Source organism: Westerdykella ornata (genome assembly GCF_010094085.1).
Source record: "Westerdykella ornata strain CBS 379.55 unplaced genomic scaffold EI97scaffold_12, whole genome shotgun sequence".
Taxonomy (NCBI): Eukaryota; Fungi; Ascomycota; class Dothideomycetes; order Pleosporales; family Sporormiaceae; genus Westerdykella; species Westerdykella ornata.
The window spans coordinates 299549-322019 of NW_022986862.1; the positions used below are offsets into that span (position 1 = coordinate 299549).

General features: G+C 54.0%; 9 protein-coding genes across 9 annotated transcripts; 3 read left to right on the forward strand and 6 right to left on the reverse strand.

The window, feature by feature from the left end:
* Positions 1-183: 183 nt before the first annotated feature.
* On the reverse strand, positions 184-910 carry EI97DRAFT_59357 (uncharacterized protein). Its single transcript, XM_033802946.1, has one exon. It carries the CDS (start codon positions 756-758, stop codon positions 267-269), a length of 492 nt encoding a protein of 163 aa, XP_033653426.1. The 5' UTR covers positions 759-910; the 3' UTR covers positions 184-266.
* A 2308-nt stretch (positions 911-3218) lies between these two features.
* On the forward strand, positions 3219-6584 carry EI97DRAFT_59645 (HD-domain/PDEase-like protein). The gene is made up of 4 exons (XM_033802949.1): positions 3219-3512; positions 3574-4389; positions 4444-5039; positions 5098-6584. Exons 1-4 carry the CDS (start codon positions 3314-3316, stop codon positions 6451-6453), a joined length of 2967 nt encoding a protein of 988 aa, XP_033653427.1. The 5' UTR covers positions 3219-3313; the 3' UTR covers positions 6454-6584.
* Positions 6585-7274, reverse strand: EI97DRAFT_59635 (uncharacterized protein). The gene has a single exon (XM_033802948.1). It carries the CDS (start codon positions 7165-7167, stop codon positions 6715-6717), a length of 453 nt encoding a protein of 150 aa, XP_033653428.1. The 5' UTR covers positions 7168-7274; the 3' UTR covers positions 6585-6714.
* Positions 7275-7449: 175 nt separating this feature from the next.
* EI97DRAFT_419541 (DHS-like NAD/FAD-binding domain-containing protein) lies at positions 7450-9426 on the reverse strand. Its single transcript, XM_033796994.1, has 2 exons — positions 8760-9426; positions 7450-8499 (listed from the first exon to the last, which is right to left on the reverse strand). The coding sequence occupies exons 1-2, from the start codon at positions 9241-9243 to the stop codon at positions 7628-7630; spliced, it is 1356 nt and encodes a 451-aa protein (XP_033653429.1). The 5' UTR covers positions 9244-9426; the 3' UTR covers positions 7450-7627.
* A 910-nt stretch (positions 9427-10336) lies between these two features.
* Positions 10337-11206, reverse strand: EI97DRAFT_59669 (uncharacterized protein). The gene is made up of 2 exons (XM_033802951.1): positions 10766-11206; positions 10337-10714 (listed from the first exon to the last, which is right to left on the reverse strand). The coding sequence occupies exons 1-2, from the start codon at positions 11126-11128 to the stop codon at positions 10433-10435; spliced, it is 645 nt and encodes a 214-aa protein (XP_033653430.1). The 5' UTR covers positions 11129-11206; the 3' UTR covers positions 10337-10432.
* On the reverse strand, positions 11207-11641 carry EI97DRAFT_59663 (uncharacterized protein). Its single transcript, XM_033802950.1, has one exon. The coding sequence runs from the start codon at positions 11484-11486 to the stop codon at positions 11253-11255; it is 234 nt and encodes a 77-aa protein (XP_033653431.1). The 5' UTR covers positions 11487-11641; the 3' UTR covers positions 11207-11252.
* Positions 11642-12926: 1285 nt separating this feature from the next.
* On the reverse strand, positions 12927-14519 carry EI97DRAFT_458892 (FAD-binding domain-containing protein; the record flags this gene model as incomplete). Its single annotated transcript, XM_033800948.1, has 3 exons — positions 12927-13566; positions 13617-13771; positions 13824-14519. 3 exons carry the CDS (start codon positions 14517-14519, stop codon positions 12927-12929), a joined length of 1491 nt encoding a protein of 496 aa, XP_033653432.1.
* A 1037-nt stretch (positions 14520-15556) lies between these two features.
* On the forward strand, positions 15557-18949 carry EI97DRAFT_59742 (beta-glucosidase-like protein). Its single transcript, XM_033802952.1, has 5 exons — positions 15557-16289; positions 16342-16556; positions 16610-16860; positions 16911-17204; positions 17293-18949. The coding sequence occupies exons 1-5, from the start codon at positions 15994-15996 to the stop codon at positions 18865-18867; spliced, it is 2631 nt and encodes an 876-aa protein (XP_033653433.1). The 5' UTR covers positions 15557-15993; the 3' UTR covers positions 18868-18949.
* A 2518-nt stretch (positions 18950-21467) lies between these two features.
* EI97DRAFT_450694 (uncharacterized protein) lies at positions 21468-22390 on the forward strand (the record flags this gene model as incomplete). Its single annotated transcript, XM_033800300.1, has 3 exons — positions 21468-21701; positions 21751-22003; positions 22059-22390. 3 exons carry the CDS (start codon positions 21468-21470, stop codon positions 22388-22390), a joined length of 819 nt encoding a protein of 272 aa, XP_033653434.1.
* Positions 22391-22471: the final 81 nt, after the last annotated feature.

A 22471-nucleotide genomic window follows, 5' to 3' on the forward strand; every position in this document is an offset into this window, starting at 1 on the left:
CGGTTGGAAGTTGAGCATGGAGTCTTTGCACCTCCTTTGGCGTTGTAAGGCACTGCAGCCTGAGGTGCGGGCGTGGTGGATACAGCATTTTGTGGTTTGATTTATGTCGTCGTGCGTAGAGAGAGTAGATATATCTCCAAAATTTCCCCCCCTCGACGCTTCAGCCTATCCTGATGATCTTCTTCTTCTTCTTCTTCTTCTTGACTTGCTAGGAGTTTTGATGGAGTATACTAAGGTACAGAGGACTATTTCGCCTCCTTCCTCATCTACCTCCTTCTTCGGTTCAATCTACCACGCCGCCAAACATCTCCCTCGTACGATTGCCCTACCCCGACTCGATCAAACGGCGAAGTAGACTCACTCGCCATTCCCATGCCCTCTTCCTCCGGCCGTGCCTGCATGGACGTAGACATAGACATAGACGTAGACGTAGTCCCAGCCGTAGCCACGGAAACCGCCGCCTTCCCGTCCTCAGAAGCCCCGTACCGATGCGGTACAAGCAGCAAGTGCGCAATCGCGGCAAGTGTGCAGGCGAGCAGGAAGATGATAACGATTCTCCTCCTCAGGGGCGAGGGTTTTGGTGTTTCGGTTTTGTTGTTGTTGTTGGGTTGCTGGGAGTGGAGGCGATGGAGGAGGTGGAGGGCATAGGCATAGGGAGCGAGGAGAGTGGTGTCTTCTTCTTCTTGTTCTTCTTCTATTTCTTCCTGTTCTGATTCTGCTTGGGTGGCGGAGTGGGCGGAGTGGGCGGAGTGATGCATAGTGGTGATCGGGGGAATACTAGGCTGTTGGTGGGACCGCGTTGATTTCTCTTGTTTCGTTGGGTTTCAGTGTTGAGTGTGATGCACAAAGGTCGATGGTAGTAGGGTAGCAGAGGTTGATTTCTTACAACCTCCAGCGTCCCTCGTCGTCGTCGTCGTCGAAACCGTCTCGATTGCGGCGAATGACCAAGAGTGATTGATTTTGTCACTGCCGTAGTGACGGGCAGCATGTAACCGCTACCGGAAGATGGCGAAATGGCATACACGTGTTGGTCGAGGGTCGTTTTAATGTCTATATTTGTACTATAGTATATTTATATTCACGCACTTCAGCGAACAGGGAGAAGGGGTTGAAAAATACGAATTATTAGGGTTATTAGGGTTCCCCGGCGACACACGTGCGTTAAGCATTTCATACTGTGTATGTACAGTAGTGCTTGCTTGGCTTCGTGAGTACATGTAGGCTAGGGAGCCCAGATAAGTGACAGACGCCTACTCTCTCCCTAGACACTACTATATGGAGAGGTGGCAAAGGTGTGTCTGATCTCTGGGTAGGCGTGGCACTTGGGTCCCGGGAGCGCTGCATGCCTCGCGTATACGTCGGGCTATAGCATGGAAACTAATAAAGGGCAAGAAACACGGTAAACCATAGCATGACCCCTTTATCGATCTAGGACTCCCTTTCCTGGCACCGTCCAGGTGACCATTCGAGATAGTCAAAACCCAGGCGAGGGCAGGAGAGGAGCAAAGGTCGAATAGGAAGGCAAGCTGCTGCTTTCACACTGTCATGTCGAGCCGGGGGAGTGCAATATAATAAATGCAAATTGAGTTCGAATGGCGTGCATGCAGCAGCGAAGACTGTGGTAGCATCCGCTCGCTGCGGTTGGCTGGGTAAATCTCGGGTGTGGGGGTTGGACAGAAAGATGGACATGGAAAACGAATCGCATGGGATCGCACATTCTGTTTTCCGCAATGAGTAGCAAGTCCAGCTGACGGTGGCGACGATCATGACCTGTAGCTGGGGGAGGGGAGTATTTACCCATAAGCGAGTGTTTGGTCAGCATCGAGTTCGGGTTGCTACGCCGCACCATGGGCCATAGGCGAGGAGGAATCGATTACCTGCCGTTCTGGTCATGGTACGTGGGATGTACCTACGGAGTAGACGCTAGGAACGGACTATTCATAGAGTCGGAGGTTTTACGGCGGCCAGGTGCAGAGCATTTTGAGATGTAGGTCTAGGCAGCCGACTGTGAATGGTCGAAACACCATGCATTCACAAAACATGAATGTTCTTGTTTCGTAGCAGCATGTTCACCAGTTCTGTGCTCTTGTAGTACAAGTACAACGAGTGACAGAGTACATGGCCCGACCTCAGCTCAGCGAGGATGATGGGTTGGGGTTGCGGGTGGTGCGGTTGGTGGCAGACAAGGCGGGGGCCATGTCTCGCTTGGTGCCCTTCTAGAAAGCTTCTCCCGCGTTGGATGACGTGGGACGTGGTGTGGAGCAGCAGCAGGCGAGGCAACGGTTCGAGTATATCTCTCGGTCGCAGCTCGCAAACAATAGAAAGAGAGGGATCAGAATTGAGGATATGGAGTGGTTGGACTGGGGAGCGCAACAGTGATTATTACTACGCTTCGCGAGTACGGTGGACGAGGATGTCGAGTGGTTCACACGTTTCAGAATTGGCCAGCCGGGAGTGTGCCTTCACCCGGTCGGCCTGCAGCCAAGCCGTAGATTCGCCGGCAGGGATGGGACAGGGTAGACATATGGCGGGAATGTTGAAGTACTGTATGTAAAGTCAATTGAAGAATAGAAGGGTAGAAGGGCGGCGCGACGGAACGTTTGAGAGTTATATAACGTCGTTCTGCAGTTCTGTTTACTCTTGTCAAGTGTCCTGTTGTCCGTAGGAAGGCGCCGAACCGAAACGGCAGGCGCGCCCACTACTGGGGAAGTCTTGGCGAGCTGGGCAACCCTGGACTGGGAATGGACTGGGATAGGGGCACGGGATCTGATCTACCGCCCTTCTGGAAGCCGCAGGCTGCCCCTAGCCGCAACGCTAGCCCCAACCGGGCTCGTGTCGAGTCTCACCCAATAACGACGCCTGCCTCTCCGCTCTCGCTCTCGCTCGCCCTCTCTTGTCCATCTCTCTCGTCTCTCTTCGCCCTCTCCACACTCGACTACCACCACCACCACTCACTCCTCCTCGACTGCTGGACTCCCCCTCGCCGTCGCCGTCGCCGTATCCACGGCCGAACAATCCCCTCCCCGCGCCTCGCATTCCCCCGATGCTGCTCGCCGCCCATCCTATTCTTCTCCGTGTGCGCCGACTGCCACACTGACGCTGCCCGCCCCCATTCTCCACCATCCCGCCCGACGTCGCCGACGTCTCATCCTAGACCGGCAGGAACCCTTCTCCCCATATCTCCTTTCCATTGCGTCATTGTCCCTACCCTCTCTCCCATAGCAGATCCATCTCCTCCCTCTGCAGCCGCCCATTCACTCCTCCACGCGCGCCCTAGAGCAGCCTGCTTGGCTTGCTGGCCCCCGTGGAGACGATGGAACATGGCGCCTGCAATGTCATCTATACCAACCGCCGTGCCCATGACGAGCACATCCGGAGGGGTTCGCTGTCCTCGTCGTTGGTTGCCCACACCACCGCCGGCACTCTTCCTCAAGGATACTTCTCCTTAGGCAAGACATCCCCGAGAGAGATCCATGACAACGTAGAGTTGCTCCTCTCGACGTTCAATCAAGGTAGGCGCGCTCGACAATAAAAACTCCTCCTGCAATCGGCTCTGACCGCACATCACGCTAGTCCATATATGCGGATCCGGCCAGTCCTGCCTCAATAAAATCTCCGAATTGCTCGAGTCCGCCGCAGCCGATAACCCCACCATTGTCCTAATCGACATCCCTTACGACGAGGAGCAACGGCTCAAGCGTCTCTCCCGCGAACCCCGTACTCCCTCGCCGACGGCAACCAGGACAAGAAGGAGTGACACGGCCGAGCTAGAAGACCTGTATGGTTTCCATTTGCTCACCCACGTCTCCTCCGAGATCCAGTCCCAGAACTTTTCGAGGCTAGTCATACCCATAGCCATCTTGAGCGGTTTCGATCGTGGCAGCATGACGCCCACTACGTTTCCGGCGTCAGCGCAGCAGACGCCCCAGCTTCTCACCGATCCCTTGCGCCTGGCTCGCTATCTGGATGCCGGAGCCGTCGATGTATTATCAAGCCCCCTTTCTGCCGACAATGTGCAGGGTCTAGCGGTCCACGCCTACCGGATACACAAGGAGGTCTCGCGAGCCGAAGCCGCCTTTCTCACCACCAAGAGAAAGCGCAAGCTCTCCTGGGTTGGTGTCAACGACACGAAGCCGTACGCATACCTCCGTGAAGCCATGGTCTCGAGTCTCATGAGCGGCATATGTAATCCCGAGACGGTCGGCGAGTCTCTGGATCCCAGGGATTTGTATGTGGACGAAGACCGCCGCCCTGTCATCGCCGCCGCCATTGGATCCTGGGCCTTTTCGGCCCATGACTTTACCGACGATGAGCTATTGTACGGTGCACTTCTCATGGTGAAGCACGCCCTGGAGATGCCCGAGGTGGAAGAATGGCGTATGACTGACGGTACGACGCACTCGCTTTGATGTACCTGTGTATCCAACCTAATCTTGTCCACAGACGAGCTGATCATCTTCCTGCTTGCGAGCCGTACCGCTTACAATGAATTCGTCCTTTACCATAACTTTCGGCACGTTTCCGATGTCCTCCAAGCTGTGTTCTTCTTTCTGGTCCAGATAGGCGCTCTTCCGCCATATCCCTCTGGGAGTCCGCCCGTCGATCCCTCACACCGGTCGCCAATTGCGCACATCCTCGGTCCCTTCGACGCTCTCACCCTCTTGATATCGGCAATCGGACACGATGTAGGACATCCAGGCGTAAACAACGCTTTCCTGGTCGCGCTCAATGCGCCGCTAGCGCAGCTCTACAACGACCGCTCCGTTCTTGAGTCGTTCCACTGCGCAGCTTATGCCCAGATTTTGCGTCGCTACTGGCCCAAAGCATTTGCGGATGCCAAGATGAGGAAGTTGATGATCAACAGCATATTGGCTACAGACATGGGGCTGCATTTCAAATACATGTCCGATCTCGGCAATTTGCAGGAGAAGGTTGGCCACGATAAAGACATTGTCGAGGAGTGGAACGCCAAAGTACGTGAGGAGCACAAAGACTTGACCTGCGGCCTCCTTATCAAGTGTGCAGACATTAGCAATGTCGTAAGTGCAACCATTTTCATCAGAAGAGGAGCCCCGGAGTTCTTCTAACCCCCAGCAGGCTCGAAAGTTTGATGTGGCTGTGAAATGGGCCCATATCTTGACAGACGAATTCAGCAATCAAGGCGTCATGGAGCAAGAGCTGGAGATTCCGTCTTGCCTCTTCGGTGGGCCACCAGTGCGTGACGATCTCATCAAGCTGGGCGAGTCGCAGATTGGCTTCATCAACATTTTTGCGAAACCCCTTTTTGAAGGGGTCGCCGACATCCTTCCCGGCATGCAGTTCGCTGTCGACGAGATGGCGACCAACGAAGCCACATGGGTCGAGAAGATAGCGGAGGCGAAGCGGAGGAAGGAGAAGGATCCTCATATTCACCTCGGCTTACTTTCCCATCGTATCTCTGTCGACCCCGATCCCAGCCCTTTCTCGGACCCTGCGCTACGCAGCGCTCCCGATCGCACCGAGCAGCCTACCTCATACCCGGAATCTACTGCTCCGGATGATAAGGGTCGAAAAGGGTCCCGTGGCTCTGTTGAGGAAGCTCCTGCAATTCGGAGAGCATCTCTGGGCTTTGACAAGAGCGCCTCAATGCCAGGTGTACGATCACCGGCCTCTCTTGAGAATCTGCGCCAGTCTAGGCGAGGCAGCGGAGACGCGAGTATAACGGCTTTCATAGTCACAGAGAGCCCGGACGCATCCGAAGATGCTGCTACCGACGTGAGGCAGAGTTCTGCTGCGAGATCTCGGTCGCCAGCGAAGCGGAAGGACACACTGACCAGGCAGTCGCCGCAGAGAGGGTACCGAACTGGTTCGGACGAAGTTGGACATGGTGCGAGACCGGTGACGGCGCCGTCAAGGCGCAGCCCGGGGAAGAGTCCAAGTCCGCACAAGTCATGTTCTTACGATGTCCTTCGTCCAGGTGGTGGAGGTGGGCCTGACCTCGATTCAAACCATCCCTTGCCACATCCCCGTGCGCAGGGAGGGTCTGATGTTGACCGCCGCCACGCAGCAAATGGCTCTGCTCGCAACCGCAGTTCTCAGTGGCACTCGAAGGATGGGCCCGACAGCAGCGTCACCATGTCGGACACGTCTCGCGAGTCGTCCCGACGAAGTGAGTGGTGGCGCTTGGGTTCTCGTCGACGCAACCGGGATTGCAGAAACGGCACCAATGGTGGTCACTCCAAGGAGATGATGCTGGATCCTGCCATGATGAATGCAGAGTCGGACTCGACATCGCCGACCAGCACCAGTCCGGGCCGGAGCAGCACCACAGGGAAGCTCAAGACGTTTTTCAAGTGGAAACCGAGAAGCAGTGAGGAGCACCACGAGAAGCAATTGTCTTCGTTTGGAAGCTCCTCGCACCTGCGGACTCCTCCGACCAGTGACCCGGGCGTCTCGGTCAACAGTTCTGAATGAAGCATCGTTGGAGCCGATTGGCAATTCCAATTCCGAACTGTCTTTGAGCAGCCAGGTTGTGCTCAGCCGCCAGACAGGCGAGCGCGCCGCCGCGTCTCGGGGGGTTGTGATTCCCTACGGGATTTCCTCGTCATCCAAAGCTTTCCTAGGTTATGTCCTTTTCTGTTTGATACACGACGTTACCGAAGCAACGAAAAGCTGCGATTGTACTATTCTCCTTCGACTCATTTCTCGGGCGCTTCCAAATGACCCTCGGGTGTCTTACTGGCGTATGGTAGCCATGCTCTGACCCTCGTTCCACATCTCCTCACATCTTCTTCGGTTCCCGCCACCCCAAAAGCTCTTTCCGGTCTTTTTCTTCCTTCTATACACGGGCTCGCGGGGTCTATTCGCTGTTTCGATCTGCGAGCGCAGCGGGCGGATAGTACTGCGCGATGATGCATTTCGAGGCGCTCCAGCTGAAGCAAGTCTTGCTTCCACGTGCTTAACCGGCGGTGGACGAGTATGACTTCTCTTTTCCTTCTTCTCCTTTGTTTGTGGTCCAAAAGCGAAGCGGGTGTGCAAACGTTGCGTCCCCTGGAAAGATGGCGGGTGGTGATTTCCGAATGGTTTGCGCCGTCGTTTGCGTTGTTGTTCCTGCAAGCGAGCTAGCTGAGCGAGATCTGATGTTTCCAGACATAAGGTGGATGCTTGCCGTTTGCCTCCATGATGCATGCCATGGATGGTTGGGCATGGATGGGCTACGCGATGCAGCGCAAGAGCCCTACGATATATGTAATGAATGTACTTTTGCCATCTGGTCTCATCGTTGATACTGTCATGGTGGCCCTTTGGCTGCCATGGACGAAGTTTGCGAAGGGGGTGAGGCACGCTCGTGTGAGTGAGGAGTCATGCATGTCCTCCTCTGAATCTTATTCGTTGGGTTTCAAGGATGACTCTAGTTGTCGTGGAGTCATGAGGAAGCTTGAATGCTGTCTGTCATTGTGCTTAGAAAGAGTGTGATGGTCAACAAGTCGAGTCGTGATTTCGATATCTACTCTGGTGTGTCTGTTCGAATGCACCGTTTCTTTCCATCTATCCCTGTGGTAGATGCCCATTTACTACGCAAGTTATGCAGGGGTCTTGATCATACACGCCACATAAATACACTTCTTCTCACCTCCACAATTCCGCCCTATCCAACGCCATACTCAGCCCCTCGCTCCATCTCCATCTCCATCTCCACCTTCCCCCCACCCAGCACCTCGACAACACCGCTCAACACATCCTCAGCCTCAAGATTGATCCTGACGCCCTCCCTCCCCGCCCCCATCTCCAGCACCTCCTGAATCACCCTCTGATTCCCCTTCTCCCCCCTCCTACCCCTAGCCCCAGCCCCATCCCCACCCCCATCCCCATCGCCCCCGCCAAGCGCACCACCACCACCACCAAAGAAAATCTCCCCCTCCCCCCTCACACCGCCCACACTCACCACCCCCACCCTCATCCCCTGCTCCCTCGCCCTCTTAACCAGTCGAAACGCGCTATACGTCGCCAAACTACTCCCCACCACCAATAACCTCGCCGCTTCATCGACGGCGCGCTCCGCCGCGCGCTTCGTCTCTGGGCAAAGCGATTCGCCGAACATGGTGACGTTTGGTTTGAGGATGCCTGCGGGAGAGGTGGGGAGTAAGGCGCCGGCGGAATCGACGTGCGTTTCTACGTCTGGGTTGGTGAGGCAGGTGGGGCAGGCGGGGTAGCGGAAGTGCGTGTATTTGAGGTTGAGGCCGGGGAGGGAGATGTCGCCGTCGGGGTTTGTTTCGAGGCCTGCTCGTCCTGCTCTCCGTTGCTTCTCGGTGGGATCTGAGGTGGAGAGGGCGTTGGATTCGAGGAGGGTGGATAGGAGGGCGGAGAAGGTGGGGTTGAGGGTTGAGAGGGTGGTTTGGAAGTGTGTGCGTGGATGGGGGGTGCGGCAGGTTAGGCAGGTTAGGGTTGTGAGGGTGCCGTGGAGGTTTATGATGGGTATGGGTAGGGGGGAGGAGGGGGTTGTGTGGAGGGCGTCGACGTCTGGGGGTGGGTTAGTTGGTTTGTTTTTCTTTCTTTTCTCTTTTCTCTCTTGTCTCTATATATATATACACATATAATAGGAGCTGAAGAAGTGGAAACGCTTTGTAAGACGCAGACGGAGAGAAAGCGAAAGAGCACTGGACGATAAAGGGATGGAAAACGAATGCAGACAGGACATAGCCACGAAATCAATAAACAACAGGACCCCCGAAAAGACCTCAAAAGTAAGATATATAGATAAGAAATAGAAAAGCACATACTCTGCGTAACCACCCCACCCACGACGCCCATCCCCGCCAACGCCTCCACAGCAACATGCCCCCGATTCCCCCTCGCCCGCTGCACCACGGGCCACCCCAGGAAACTCCTTGCCCAGTACCGCTTCCGCGCCTCGTGGTTCGAGCAAAACTCGTGGTAGTAGATGGGTCGGTAGTTCTGGTTCAGCGTGTAGGTGCCGCGGGGGCCTCGGTAGTCGGGCAGGCCGGAGGCGACGCTGAGGCCGGCGCCCGAGAGGATCAGGGTGCGCTGTTTGCGGGCGAGGAGGGATTGGGGGAGGGTGGATTGGGAGGGGAGGAGGGGAGAGAAGGGAGTGTAGTTGGGGGAGGAGGGCCACGAGGCGGAGAGGAATTCTGCGAGGGCGGTGATGGCGCCCGGGAGGGTGGAGGCGGTGGAGGGGATTGGGCGGCCGGGCGGGAGGGGGGTGGTATAGGGGATGCGGAGGAGGGGGCGGGTGGTGGTGGTCATGTTTGTTGTAGTGGTGGAGAAGGTGGGAGGGTGGAGGGTGGAAGCATTGTGGTGTGTTTCGTGCTATGTTTTTACTATTTTTCCCTGTTGGACAGCGGTGGGAGAGTGAGACTTCTAGGAGAACGGCATGGTCGAGAGGATAGAGTCTCAAAGACGCTGGTGGTGAGGCGGAGTGCAGGTACAGTGTAGGTTCGACTATGTTGTTGGTATCTTCGAGTCCTTAGGTCATACATGCCCATTGTAGTTTAGCGTAACCATGCATCCCCACACGGTCTAGCGCGAACCGCGGGGCTATGGTGAGATGTACGCTGCCAAGACGCAGGTCCCATGACTATAATTAGACTTTCGTTCACACCTGCACTGCACCATAGAATATAGAAATGTCGTCTGTGCTGAGAAATTGTCGTTGTTGGAAAATGCTGGATTATTTGGGAAATGGGGACCTCAACGTGCGAAGCCTCGCTGTTGGGGTTTCACTGCGGCCGAGGGCGGCGATGGTGCTGCGGCCAGAGATCGGATCTGAGACAAAGAGACGGAAGAGATCTCGGGAGTACGGGAGGGAGATTGCCGATGGCTGGGGAGGGACTTTGTGGGTGGCTTTCGTGGTGGTCGTAAGGGGTGCCGTATGCCCCTGAACGCAACCGTCCCCGTCAGGAACGAGAAACGATGGCATGATGGTCACAGTGGAAAGTCAGGGAATGAGCTATGAAGAGGGACATATATCCAACAAACTATTGGAGAGAAATGTAACAAGTAGGTATGTAAAAGAGATCTATTCAACAGTCCCGATCCCGTCGAAAAATGCAGAGTCCTGCGAAGGAGAGTCTTCGACGCCTGCTCCCTGTCCCAAGTCCCTGAGAAATTCAATCCTTTCCTGTCGTTCAATCGTGAGAAGCGAGTGTCCATCCTATATACCCGCATTACCAAACCCACTGCAACGCCGCTCGCTATGCTGCTGCACCCTGAAATGTGGTTACAAACGCCGAAAGGACTGAACCTAGCCTTAGTCTAGGTGATGGTATCGTTGTGGTGGTCAGCCGTCTGGTCTTTGGCTGCCAAGAGCTTCATACAAGGAAAAAGGAGGGTGTTATGTTTGAAAAGCAACGGAAAAGAAAGAAGGAGAAAAATCATGAAGTGAGCCAAAGCTCAAAAAATAAATAACGGGAAACAGAGCACTAAAAGAAGGCGCTCAATGATGTTGAAGGGGATGCGTGGGGCCCGGGAACTGCAGCATGTTCTGGATGCTGGGAACCCTCTGATGGTGCGAGTGGGCCGTGTAGGTTTGTTGGTAGGTGAAGGCCGGGCCGGAGACGTCCGAAAGCGTCGAAGAGGGCATGCGCTCCTCGTGTTCTTCGTCCAGGTCAGAACAATGCCCAATTCCACTGTCACCGTGGTCATCGTCATAAGTACCCTGTTTCTTCTGTGCGGACCGGTAGGCCTGATTGAGGTTTTTGAGCCCCTTCTCCATGCACTGCGCGGAATGTTAGTTTACATATCTGCATCCAGAGTGAGGTATACATACCTTGGTCTCGACAATCTGCCACTTCTCTCCCACCCTGGCTGCGAGGAGACTCCACATTTCTCGCCGGACATCCATGTATGCCTGCGCCAGAACATCCAACTTGACGCCATCCCACTGCTCCGCATTCTGGCGCTCCATCAATCGCTCATGTCTCTTGCGGCACGCATTGGGCGTTTTGTTAGGGAAGTGTCTGGGCGCAATCTGGTTCCAATTCAATCCAGAGGCTCGTGCCTTGATCAGGGTATCGTCATCCTGCGAAGTCCAAGTCGAACTTCTCGCACCATTGCCTGCTGCGGAAGCCGTGGAGATGGAGTGCCGATGGGCATGCTGACCAGTCTTGTCGACCTTGGGCATAGTGGTCATGGAGAAGGCCACAGTGGTGTACGGTATAGATAGACAATTTTGGTGGACGGAGACTTTGAGGAGATGTGAGATGATATGGAGATGGTGGATGTATTGTGTCGATCAAGCTTGATAGAAATTATGATTAAGACGGAGAAGAGCGAGAGTGTCGATTACTATGACGAGTAGGAAAGAAACGGGATAAGATGAATCGACAGAGAAACGAAGGGATATGGGGTTGTTGCTCAAAGGGCCATTTCAAGAACCGCAGTTGAGGCCGTTCTTGTTCTCCTTTATAGCAGGACGAGCCGCAGCTAGGTACAAACCCCAGGCCAGCCAAACGGTGGCTCCAATTATGGCCGTCCGGAGAATTTCCCATGAAACCATGTCCTGTTTCTGCAGACGCTCGCGCCTCACTCAAAGTAGAAGCGTCGAGAGGTAGGCGAACGGGAGGCTGACTATACGGTCACCCACACTGGGCGCTTCTTCGAAAAGACATGGCGGCGCACGATTAGACCTGCATGAGTGGTCGATGACGCGGGTGCCGTCCCTCCCCGGCAACAAGGGGTACCAGTTGGGACAGAAGCGCCTGTTTGAGAAGAACTCCCTTGACCCTCGCTGCGGCTGTATGTTTAAGAATAGGCCTGTTCTGCAGAAAGCGGTGGTGGTGGTGGGACGACGACGGGCGGCTAACCGCGCGATTGACCGTCTGGTAGGCCGCCAAAATAAGACCCCCAGGCCGGGGTAATCAACGCCGCAAACGCTGTGGTGCGGTGTGTGCTCATCTCCTTGGCAAGGCTGAGCACTGCAGAAGAGGTGCTGCAGAGGGACTGCGCAGTCGTGGAAGTGGACATGTTCATGTCAGCAATGGCAGCACATAGTAAGCCTGCATAGCGGGACGGAGTCGTGGAGAAACACCACGCGACGAACGGGTCCTCGGGAGCGTGGAATGGGTTGAGACGAGCGCTGCGAGCTTCCCCGGTTCGACTGTTAAGCGCACGCAGGTGGATGTGATAACGATGTTCACCCGGCAGCCTTGATCGTTGGGGTGAATGTTTCGAAACATCTGGCAGCACGTGCCGAGCGGCCATCCATTGTCCCGCAAGCGCCCACCCCCTCCTCAATTGGTCTTCTATTCACCATTGTACTGCTCCTTACTGTGCCGTAAAGGTGCGTTGAATTCGACGCTGTTACTGTCACTGCCTCAGCAGCACATCAGAGTGTGTGAATCGATGCAGCCGAGCCCCTTCTCTGCAAGAATAACCCGCTTTGTCCATTGCTCCAGTGATCTGGTTGTGGAATTAGATGTATTATCGCTATTCTAAGCCCGGGTATCTCTCTGGGTATTACTGTGTGCTATTGTCTCCACGTCCCTGGTTGTGTAGATCGCATAAGACGGTCGTCTCCCCTGCTCCACAGCCATTCGTCTGTCAAGATGCAGCAAGCCGCGCGTGCATAGCCCCCTTCGCAGCCTCGATACCGGCAACTGACTTCACAATCGATAAACCCAGCGGCCAGCTACTGCGGCTTTCCAAGTCCGACTGAACATCCGGCTGCAATTCCTCTGTAGGTGGAATTACCTACCCAGCACAAGGTAACTAGCTACAACTTAGTATTGCAACAGGTAGAATTTTCTTTCTAAACATACTACTATACGTAGAGGCAGGCTACAAAGCTAATTGCAGGACCTCCTATATTGCTGTACCTGCTAGCTGTTTAAATTAGATGTAGAAAACAGCAGTACAGAGGAAGTGCAGGGGGGTGTTCAGTCGGACGTGAAAAGATGCAGTACCTGCGCTTACAAACCAGACAAACTATCTCACAACTTGAAGCCTCCTGTCCTGGTTGCGAAGAAGCCTTCTGGATCGTAACGATCACGTACCCTGCGGGCAAAGTCTGCAGTCCTCAGTCGCCCGAAATAGTCCTGCCTGTAATAGCCATCGTTTGCGAAGAGAGGCAGGTATGCTTTGGGTAGCTTTCCGTTCTTCTGGAATCTCCTGATGAGATCTCCGGTGCCTTTGTAGAACTTCTGCAAGGCCTTGTCAATCTTCTTGTCGTCACTGGCGGAGAGGTACGAGTAGTTGACCTCGATGATGAGGCGATCCACATCGTCGTCCAAATCGAGAAGATCACCGCCCATCTCTTTCGCTTTACGAGCAAGCCTCTTGGGAATAGGCTGAAGTGCCATGGCGCCGAGGAATCCAGGAACAGCCAAAAGGCCCTCCGTGATATTCCGCCAGTGGTTGTAATAAGCTCCGAGCACTTCCGCACCATGCTCGGAAGGAGGTACGGGCGTGGTTTCGGTAGTGATCGTGTAGACGGAACCCTTGACGATACCAAAATTGTTGTACGTAAGGAGTTCGTCGTAGTCGCGCGTCTTGCAGTTGTTGAGGATGGGACCGATATTGGTGAACACATCGAATGTGCCCGGCGGAGGAGTAGGTCCATCATAAAAGAGGCTTAAAGCTGTCAGTAACTGATCGGAATTGGTCTGAAAGGCGCAACCTACAACATGAGCCACATGTCGATAGCCCCGACGGCGGAGAGCTGAGTTGTCATGATGATCGCGGCCTTTTCGTCTGGGTAATTTTCCGTGAACTCACGTATGGCGGTTAGAAGCGCTGGCGTCTGATTGGCAGTGAACATCAGATTCCCACCCCAAATCTACACAAAACTCAATCTCTTGTTCGCATGATGGTGATACGGCACAACATACCTGGCCTTGCGGATGCGCAAGCACGGTGAAAGCGGTTACAACGCCATAGTTGTTGCCGCCCCCTTTCAACGCCTTGAAGAGATCGGGGTGTGAATCTTTTGAAGCCGTGACAATGCTCGCATTCGCAAGCACAACCTCGAACTCGACAACATTGTTGGCAGCCCAACCGTATTCTGTCGACATAAAGCTGAGTCCCCCACCAAGCATGTAGCCGCCAACACCCACTCCGCCAATCCTACCACCCACGGCTGCGACCCCAGACTTTTGCAATACTGCTTGCACTTCGTCCCAGTCGTTACCCGGCCCGATACGGACAGTCATTGAGTCCGGATTGAAGGTGACTTCGTTCAAGTACTTCGTAGAGATGAGGGGACCGTTGGCGATGCTTGCGAAACCCCTATTCGGATTGTGACCGCCAGATTTGACAACAAACGGTTCTTTATTCTCGTTCAGTACCCGGACAATCGCTGCGACCTCCTCGGCGGAAGATGGATACAGAATGCATGATGGCTTCATAGCACCACATCCTGTGGACCAGTAGTTATCCTGTTCTTCGATGTATTCGGGGGCGAGCGAACGCCTGATCAGAATGTCACTCCGATTCCCAACCGCTCCACAGGTATCGGCGGCAACTTTATTATATGCCAAGGCAGAACAGAGGAACGGAAAAGTAAAGAACGCATATTTGATGACCATTTTGAAGCAAGATGAAAGCGACAATGCGGGCACGCTGCGCGTGTTAGGTGTAAGCAAACCTCGGGGGGCTTACAGTACTCTTAAACCCTTATACAAGTCTCGGCTGTCTCGTCCGCGCGGACGACTTCCTGCCACCAGCTCCTCCAACATGCTGGGAGACTGGGAATCCATCCGTAAGATCCGGGGGCATAAAGCTAGACCGCTTCCGCGGGGGTATGTGACATGTTCGACAATTAACGGCGTGCAATGATGGTGATCAACATATTGGCATTCCAGAGTTGTCTGGTATGCACAATGGCGCAGCTCGTGGTGATAAATTCTGGCTGTCTTCGTGAAGACATTGAACCAGCACTGACCGTAGCTACGCTCTCACACATGGGTTTGTGCTGTGGTGAACTTCCCATAGCCTGTTCATCATCGAGAATTCTAGCATCAAGGGTTATCCATGATCTGACTTATGAACAGGGCCAGGACAGATTTGGCATGAATGGGAATCGCAATAATGGCGTTCGCAAAATCAGACAAGTCGTCGAAAAAGTGGATTTCTTACGTGGTGCGGGTGGGGAGATGGCAATGCGGAGGATACATATTCAGGGGTAACTTTCCCAAACTGTACTAGTGAATGAAAGATCCGAGGTTTTTCCATGCACCTCTTCCAACCTAAACTTGAGGTTCAACAGCTTCATCTGCTCTGTTCGGCGCGTTTTCCAAGCCCTCAAGGAGAGGATCGCAGAGACGATCGATTGCCGATACAACAAGCTAGCAAGCCCTGGGAGCTATTGACGGAAGTGTGGAATACGCCCGGGGTCGGACGTATCCCCCAAAATGTCCCTCATGCAGTGGTTACGCATACACAGCAGCATGGGGGACGCGCCAATGGAGCTTACTGCCTACTGGGAACAGCTGCTATCGAAAAGTCATAACTAAGAAACAACTGCACTCTGGAGGTCTACATCTATATCTGCATTTTCTCAGCGCTTTCCAGAGCCTTTCTGATCATCCGTTGACAGCATAGGCAAGCCGCTCTCGTTCACACGGTTGCTGAACAACAACTGACCAGTTAAAATATCGGGCATCCCAACCCTTGGAACTGTCGCCCCATTCGGATGTAGCTTATTAACGCCAAGGACACCTGCTTGATCTTTCCAGGTTTTCCACGCGGTCACTTACTTTTAACCGGCGCCTGCCTACGGACAAAAGCTCTCACCTGCTCTTTTTTTCGGGAGTGACGAACTGCAATGTGCTCAGCAGACTGCTCCTGGCATTCGTCATTATGCCGAAGTTTATACGAGTTCAGGTAGCGAGCACGGCGATATGCACCAAAACGTGGAGTTCGCGCTCTAAGCGGCTTCCAGGGTCCAGGGATAGTTACTTGCATGCTGAGTACAGTAATTGTTTATGAAGCGGTTGCGCCAATACGTATACTCAGCGAGCTTCCTCGCGGCCTCTTTCTTTTCAGTCACTCGTTATCATTATGCTCAACTCACTGGCGGCCGTCCCGCTCGCGGCTTTGATCTTCTCCTCCTGCGTACTCGGTGCTGCAGTTGAGAAGCGCATACCAGTTCCGGCAGGATATGTTGCGCCTCCCTACTATCCTGCGCCGCATGGCGGGTGGACGTCGGATTGGACAGAAGCTTACAGAAAGGCTTCCCTGATCGTGTCGAACCTGACACTGGCGGAGAAGACCAACATCACAGCGGGTACTGGAATTTTCATGGGGAGATGTGTTGGAAATACCGGCAGCGCGCTTCGCGCTGGCATTCCTCAGCTGTATGGTTAACCTTGTGTACACGGACTTGAGGAGGATCTCACAGCATCCTAGGTGCCTGCAAGACGGTCCCTTGGGTGTTCGAAACACAGATCACAACACCGCCTTTCCAGCAGGGATCACCGTCGGAGCAACATGGGACAAAGCACTCATGTATGAGCGAGCAGTTGCCATAGGGGAAGAGTTCAGGGGGAAAGGCGTAAATGTCCATCTCGGGCCCAGTGTAGGTCCATTGGGACGAAAGCCACGAGGTGGCCGTAATTGGGAAGGTTGGTATTGTGCTAGAGTGCTATATCATCCTGAGCTTAGCTGAATATTTTAGGCTTCGGCTCTGATCCTGTGTTACAGGCGTTTGGTGGAGCACTGTCCATTGAAGGCATACAGAGCGTTGGGGTCATCGCTACGATTAAACATCTGATTGCCAATGAGCAGGAAATGTACCGGATGTACAATATTTTCCAACCGGGAATCAGTTCGAATCTCGATGATCGGACGTTGCATGAACTTTATCTGTGGCCTTTCGCCGAAGGTGTCAGGTCTGGCGTCGGCGCTGTCATGGTTGCTTATAACGCGGTATGCCCTACGTTGAAAGAGACTACCGACGATAGGCTAACATGTATCAGGTTAACGGATCAGCCTGCTCACAGAACAGTTATCTCATCAATGGCATTCTTAAAGATGAGCTCGGCTTCCAAGGCTTTGTCATGTCAGATTGGTTGGCGCAGATCTCTGGTGTAGATTCGGCATTGGCTGGACTCGATCTCAGCATGCCGGGTGACGTGCACACTGTCCCTCTACTTGGGAACTCTTACTGGATGTATGAGTATTCCCGGTCGGTATTGAATGGCTCCATTCCGGTTGATCGCTTGAACGACGCTGTCACCCGAATTCTCGCTACTTGGTTTAAGATGGGACAGGTCAGTGAATTCCCCCTCCCCATGCCAGACCCCCATACAGTCACATTGTGTGTCAGCCCGTCGCTCAGTATCTGACTAAGGATTTCAGGATTCACCCAACTACCCTAAGCCAAACTTTGACACCAACACGCAAGATGCTGAAGGCCCTCTCTACCCTGGTGCTCTCATCTCACCCCGAGGAGTTGTTAATGAATTCGTCAATGTTCAAGGGAACCATGCCGAGGTTGCGCGAGCCGTAGCCCGCGATGCCATCACGCTCCTCAAGAATATGAACGGAAGTCTACCTCTATCTCGGAACGCTACCCTTAAGGTATTTGGAACCGACGCTGAGAAGAATCCGGACGGTATCAACTCTTGCGCCGATCAGGGCTGCAATAAGGGCACGCTTGGTATGGGCTGGGGTAGCGGTTCCGCACGATACCCTTATATGGACTCTCCTATCGACGGCCTCAAGGCCCGTGGCGCCAACTACAAGTTCTTCAACACCGATTCCTTCCCTTCGAATTCGAACCCTTCTCCTGGAGACACAGCACTTGTTTTCATCAATGCGGACTCCGGCGAGAATTATATCACAGTGGACGGCAACCCTGGTGACCGCACTTCTGCGGGCCTCCGTGCGTGGCGCAATGGAGACAAACTAGTCAAAGACGTTGCAGCGAAGTACTCAAACGTGGTCGTTGTCGTCCACACGGTGGGTCCAATCATTCTGGAAGAATGGCACGATCTTCCCTCCGTCAAAGCCATTCTCTTCGCCCATCTTCCCGGTCAGGAAGCAGGCGATTCCCTCATGCAAGTTCTCTTCGGCGATGTCTCTCCCTCCGGCCATCTCCCGTACACGATTCCCAAATCCGAAGATGACTACCCCGACAGCCTCGACCTAGTCGGATTCCAGCTCGGCCAACCCCAAGACACGTTCACGGAGGGCCTCTACATCGACTACCGCCACTTCAACAAAGCAGGAATCAAAGGGCGATATGCCTTTGGCCACGGCCTTAGTTACACCACCTTCTCCTTCACCAACGCTACAATCACACCGGTCACGCCCCTGTCTACTCTCCCGCCCACACGCCCAGCAAAAGGCGCGACACCGTCGTACCCAACCTCCATACCCCCACCATCAGAAGCCTACTGGCCCGAGAGCTTCAACCGCATCTGGCGCTACCTCTACTCCTTCCTCGACAAACGGGACGCCGACGCCGCGGCCGCAGTCGCAAGCTCGACGTCCAAGTACCCCTATCCAGCCGGTTACTCAAATGTGCAAAAACCCGGTCCTCCCGCTGGAGGAGCCCAAGGCGGCAATCCCGCCCTCTTTGATGTTGCATACCGCGTCTCCGTCACCGTCAGCAACACGGGCAGCAGACCCGGGAAGGCAGTTGCGCAGCTGTATCTGCAGTTCCCACAGGGAATCGCGTGGGACACGCCTGTGATTCAGCTGCGGGATTTTGAGAAGTCGAGGACGTTGGCGCCGGGGGAGAGCCAGACGCTGGAGCTGCGGTTGACGAGGAAGGATGTCAGTGTTTGGGATGTTGTGAGGCAGAATTGGGTGGTGCCGGATACGGAGGGCGAGTATGCGGTTTGGATTGGCGAGGCGAGTGATCGGTTGACGGTGAGGTGTGGGACGCAATCGGGGGTGTGTGAGAGTGGTGTTAAGCCGCCGGTGTGAGGGCGGCTGGTGTTATGACGCTTTTCTTATGTGTATGTGCTCAGTGACGAGTGGCCGCCGTCGATCTATGACCTTGTCTATTTCCTAATTTCTAATCCGCATTGCATTGCCTCATTGTCCCCATCTCGTCCTTTGATCCTGCTCCTCCGCATACCCACTCCCCTATGAACAATCTTTCCCATTCAGAGATTATCCCCGCATCTTCATCGCTCCCGCATTCTCATTATTCCTCAGTTGTTAACCTCATCCGTGCAACCGCACATGTCATGAAAGATACAACACTCTCTCAATCTCGAACTTCCCAGATACTAACGCGGAAGGAGAACACGCCATCTAATCATTAGCCTAGTTCTTAATTGGCTAGTGTAACAGTTCGATATAGAGACGCATCCTGGAGGTACGGTAAATGCATCTCACTGAACGTGCCTTCCGTCTGTAGACCATGCCAAGGAGCTTCGAATAACCTTGATTCAACGTCAACCACCATCCTCACCCTCAGGCGTCCATCAACAATTACACCGACACTGTGGATAATGTTTCTTACATTATATCTTTAATTTCTTGCTGGGCGAGCATTACGTGGCTGACAACCCGTCGTTGCAATCGGCTTTTGAAGTGGGCAGGGTCTGCCCAAGGTCATAGCAAAGCTCTTATGTTTCGAGAGGTTTGGCAACCTCAGACCACCTGTTCATATGCCATCGTCTTATTGATAAGCTGTATCCAGGGTTCGCGCAATACGTATACGACTCAACAGGGTTGCACCTCGAAGGCCATTCTATATCTCAATCGAGTTTCCCATTCTGGTATCACCAACCAATTTGGAGGACGAAGAGGACTTGATGACTTTCTACACGCATGAATTAAGGAGGAGGAAGAGCACCACTGCCGGCCGATATCACCCCTCGCTTCAAATGGGATTTTGGATGGGGAACCAACAGCAGCCAGCGTCGCGTTCGTGAAAGCATTGCATATCGAAACTGTGGAACGCCTAAGAGGCCGCTCAGGATCCGTGCCGTACGTGTGCGGTAGCTGGGAATGATGGTCACAGCCAACAGGTTGGCAAAAAGGGCATACCATGCGCGCAGCTGGGATCTTGTTGAGTTCATCTCGGGAGATGAAGAGTGTTGGGTGTGGCATCAATTTGTTGAACTGCGAAGAAACTATCAAAAGAGGAGCTGACTGCGCATTTTGAGGAAACGCTCCGATAGGGAGATGGGAGAGCTAGTTGGAGTGGCTTTATTGGCTTGGCAGCTAATAACCTAGGGGTAACCCGTGGGGTCGACAGTATCCGCATCATCAGCAGCATCAGCTGGAGAAAGTACTGCGTACTCACCCAGCGACAGAAAGAACAGACCGCCGGTGGTGACAACATTCGACAGCGTCGGGCCAAGTTGTGGACTAATACAGTACCTACTGGCAAACCTGGAAGGAAGTTGAAAAGTTGTTCAGGAGTTGAGGTCATGCTTGCACGGTGGGGCTTCATGGAGGCTTGCATTCTTCGCTGCCGGGCGTGCGCCACACCGTTCGTTCGTTGCCAAAAATTAATCAATGCTCTGGGAGACTTTTTGGGTCCCTGGAATCAGTGGGCCAAGCTTAAATGGGGAGTTCTTCAGGACCTAGAACATTCCCCAACATGGCTTCCCAGCTGCATGGAGATATTGAGCGCACACGCCAAACCCTCCTTGACCAACCGACCGTGACTGGAGACAACCAAGCTTACTCAATCCTGTTCAACCCCCCGCGGCGTTTACCCGACTCGCCATGACTCCTTGTCAACCGAATATCGAATGCGCCTCCTGATGGCCTGAAGGCTGCGTAATCTGGCGCAATGAACAATGAAATAGTCGGCGTCCGCCCTCCGATGTGGCACACGCCTTGAGACGCAGAAGACTTTGCAAGGCTGCGTATTCATCACCCTCGAAGAACCATTCCTGACAACGATCGACACTCCCACCTACTCCAACTGTCGTCTCTCGTTCGCCGTTCACACTTGACAAAACGCATCTCCCGCTTCTCCCGTACCCGCACTGTGGCACCCCCCGATTCGGACCGCTCGATCGTGCTGCAAGGTACCTGACTGCGTACCCTATCAAGTTCAGGCTTCATCGAGCACCAGGTCGCCATTCAGCTGTGTCACGATTGCAAATCTCGGACATGGTGTACTCGCGGATGGTGTGTTCATAGGAAAGAGGAAAACGGATTGCAACATGAGGACGGATCGCGTCCATCTGTATCCTCAGGAAAACATGGGATTCCGTGCTTCGCCCCGTATCGACGAGAACGCGGAAGCATTGTCGCACCATAGTCATGATAGCGACTCAGACTGCGTGACCTCGGCGCGGGAACACCACGACAATCTTGAGCGCCCCCGGGTCTATTTTCGTTCTTCGCCCTCGACATCATTGTCAACCGTAAAGCGTCTTTCCACGGCGTTTTCCATTATTGTGGTCCTCCTCGTGTGTTGCACTTCGTTGACCAGTGCTGCCTCTGCTTTTGATGGACTCGAAGATCAGCGAAGATCAGCAGATTTAGTTTGGGAAACAGCGCGAGAGCCGTCGCTCCTAATTGTGGACACCCGTCCGCCACCAGTCGCTCCATTCATGCATCTCCATCGCAGGCAGAATGACGCCAAAGTCTCCTCCACAGCATCTGCCAACGCTCCCAAGTCCTCCATCGCAACGGATCCCAATGCCACCCCTTCCGACTTCAAGGTCCCGACCCCTTTTGACACGGCTTTATCGAACAACTACACCGCGTCCTGCGCCGCCTTTTTCCGCACGTTTCTTACCAACAAGGACTTTTCAGAATGCCATCCGTTTTCCTTGATGCTGCAGGTATGTCCGGGAGAGACTGGCCTGCTGCGCCCCATTAACTATTAGGCAGACCTCAAGCGGCTTTTTCGATGCGTCCAAATCCTTCGTGCGAATAACCCAGACATTGGAGGCGACTTGTCGAGTGGACATGACAAAATGCACAGACACCATGAATCACCTCGCGCGGGAACTGATAGGAGATAACAATTGTGCTGTGGACTATGCGAACGACAATCCGCAGGTGATACAGGCTTATAATGGCCTGATAGCCTATGAGCCACTGTACCAGGCAAGTTGCCTGAAGGATGATGCAGGAAGCTATTGTATGTCTTCTCTTCAAGTCAGCTTTGGTTATTCCTCACTGACGGAAACCCCCAGGCTATGCCAATGCTGTGACGAATAGATCCGCCATCACCGATCCCTATCCATATTACTTACCGCTCGGCGTACCATTACCTGGCGGCACGAGAGCAACCTGTAACTCCTGTCTCCAGGACGTCATGGCCATCTTCTCGTCCTTTGCCGGGAATACAACGCAGCCGATCAGTCAAACTTATAACGGAGCCGCTCAGCAGATCGGAATCGCCTGCGGGACCGGGTTCGTGAATCAGACCGCAACACCGCTCAAAGCAGCAGCCGCAACCATGACGATTTCGATGACACCGGCCATCACCGTAGTATTTATGCTTCTGCTAGGTTTCTTCGTATGAGGGAAACCTGCAGCGGAACTTCTCTTCTTCCCGTGCCTTATGGATATAGGACTCTCGATTGCATTCCTGTTTATAATGTCC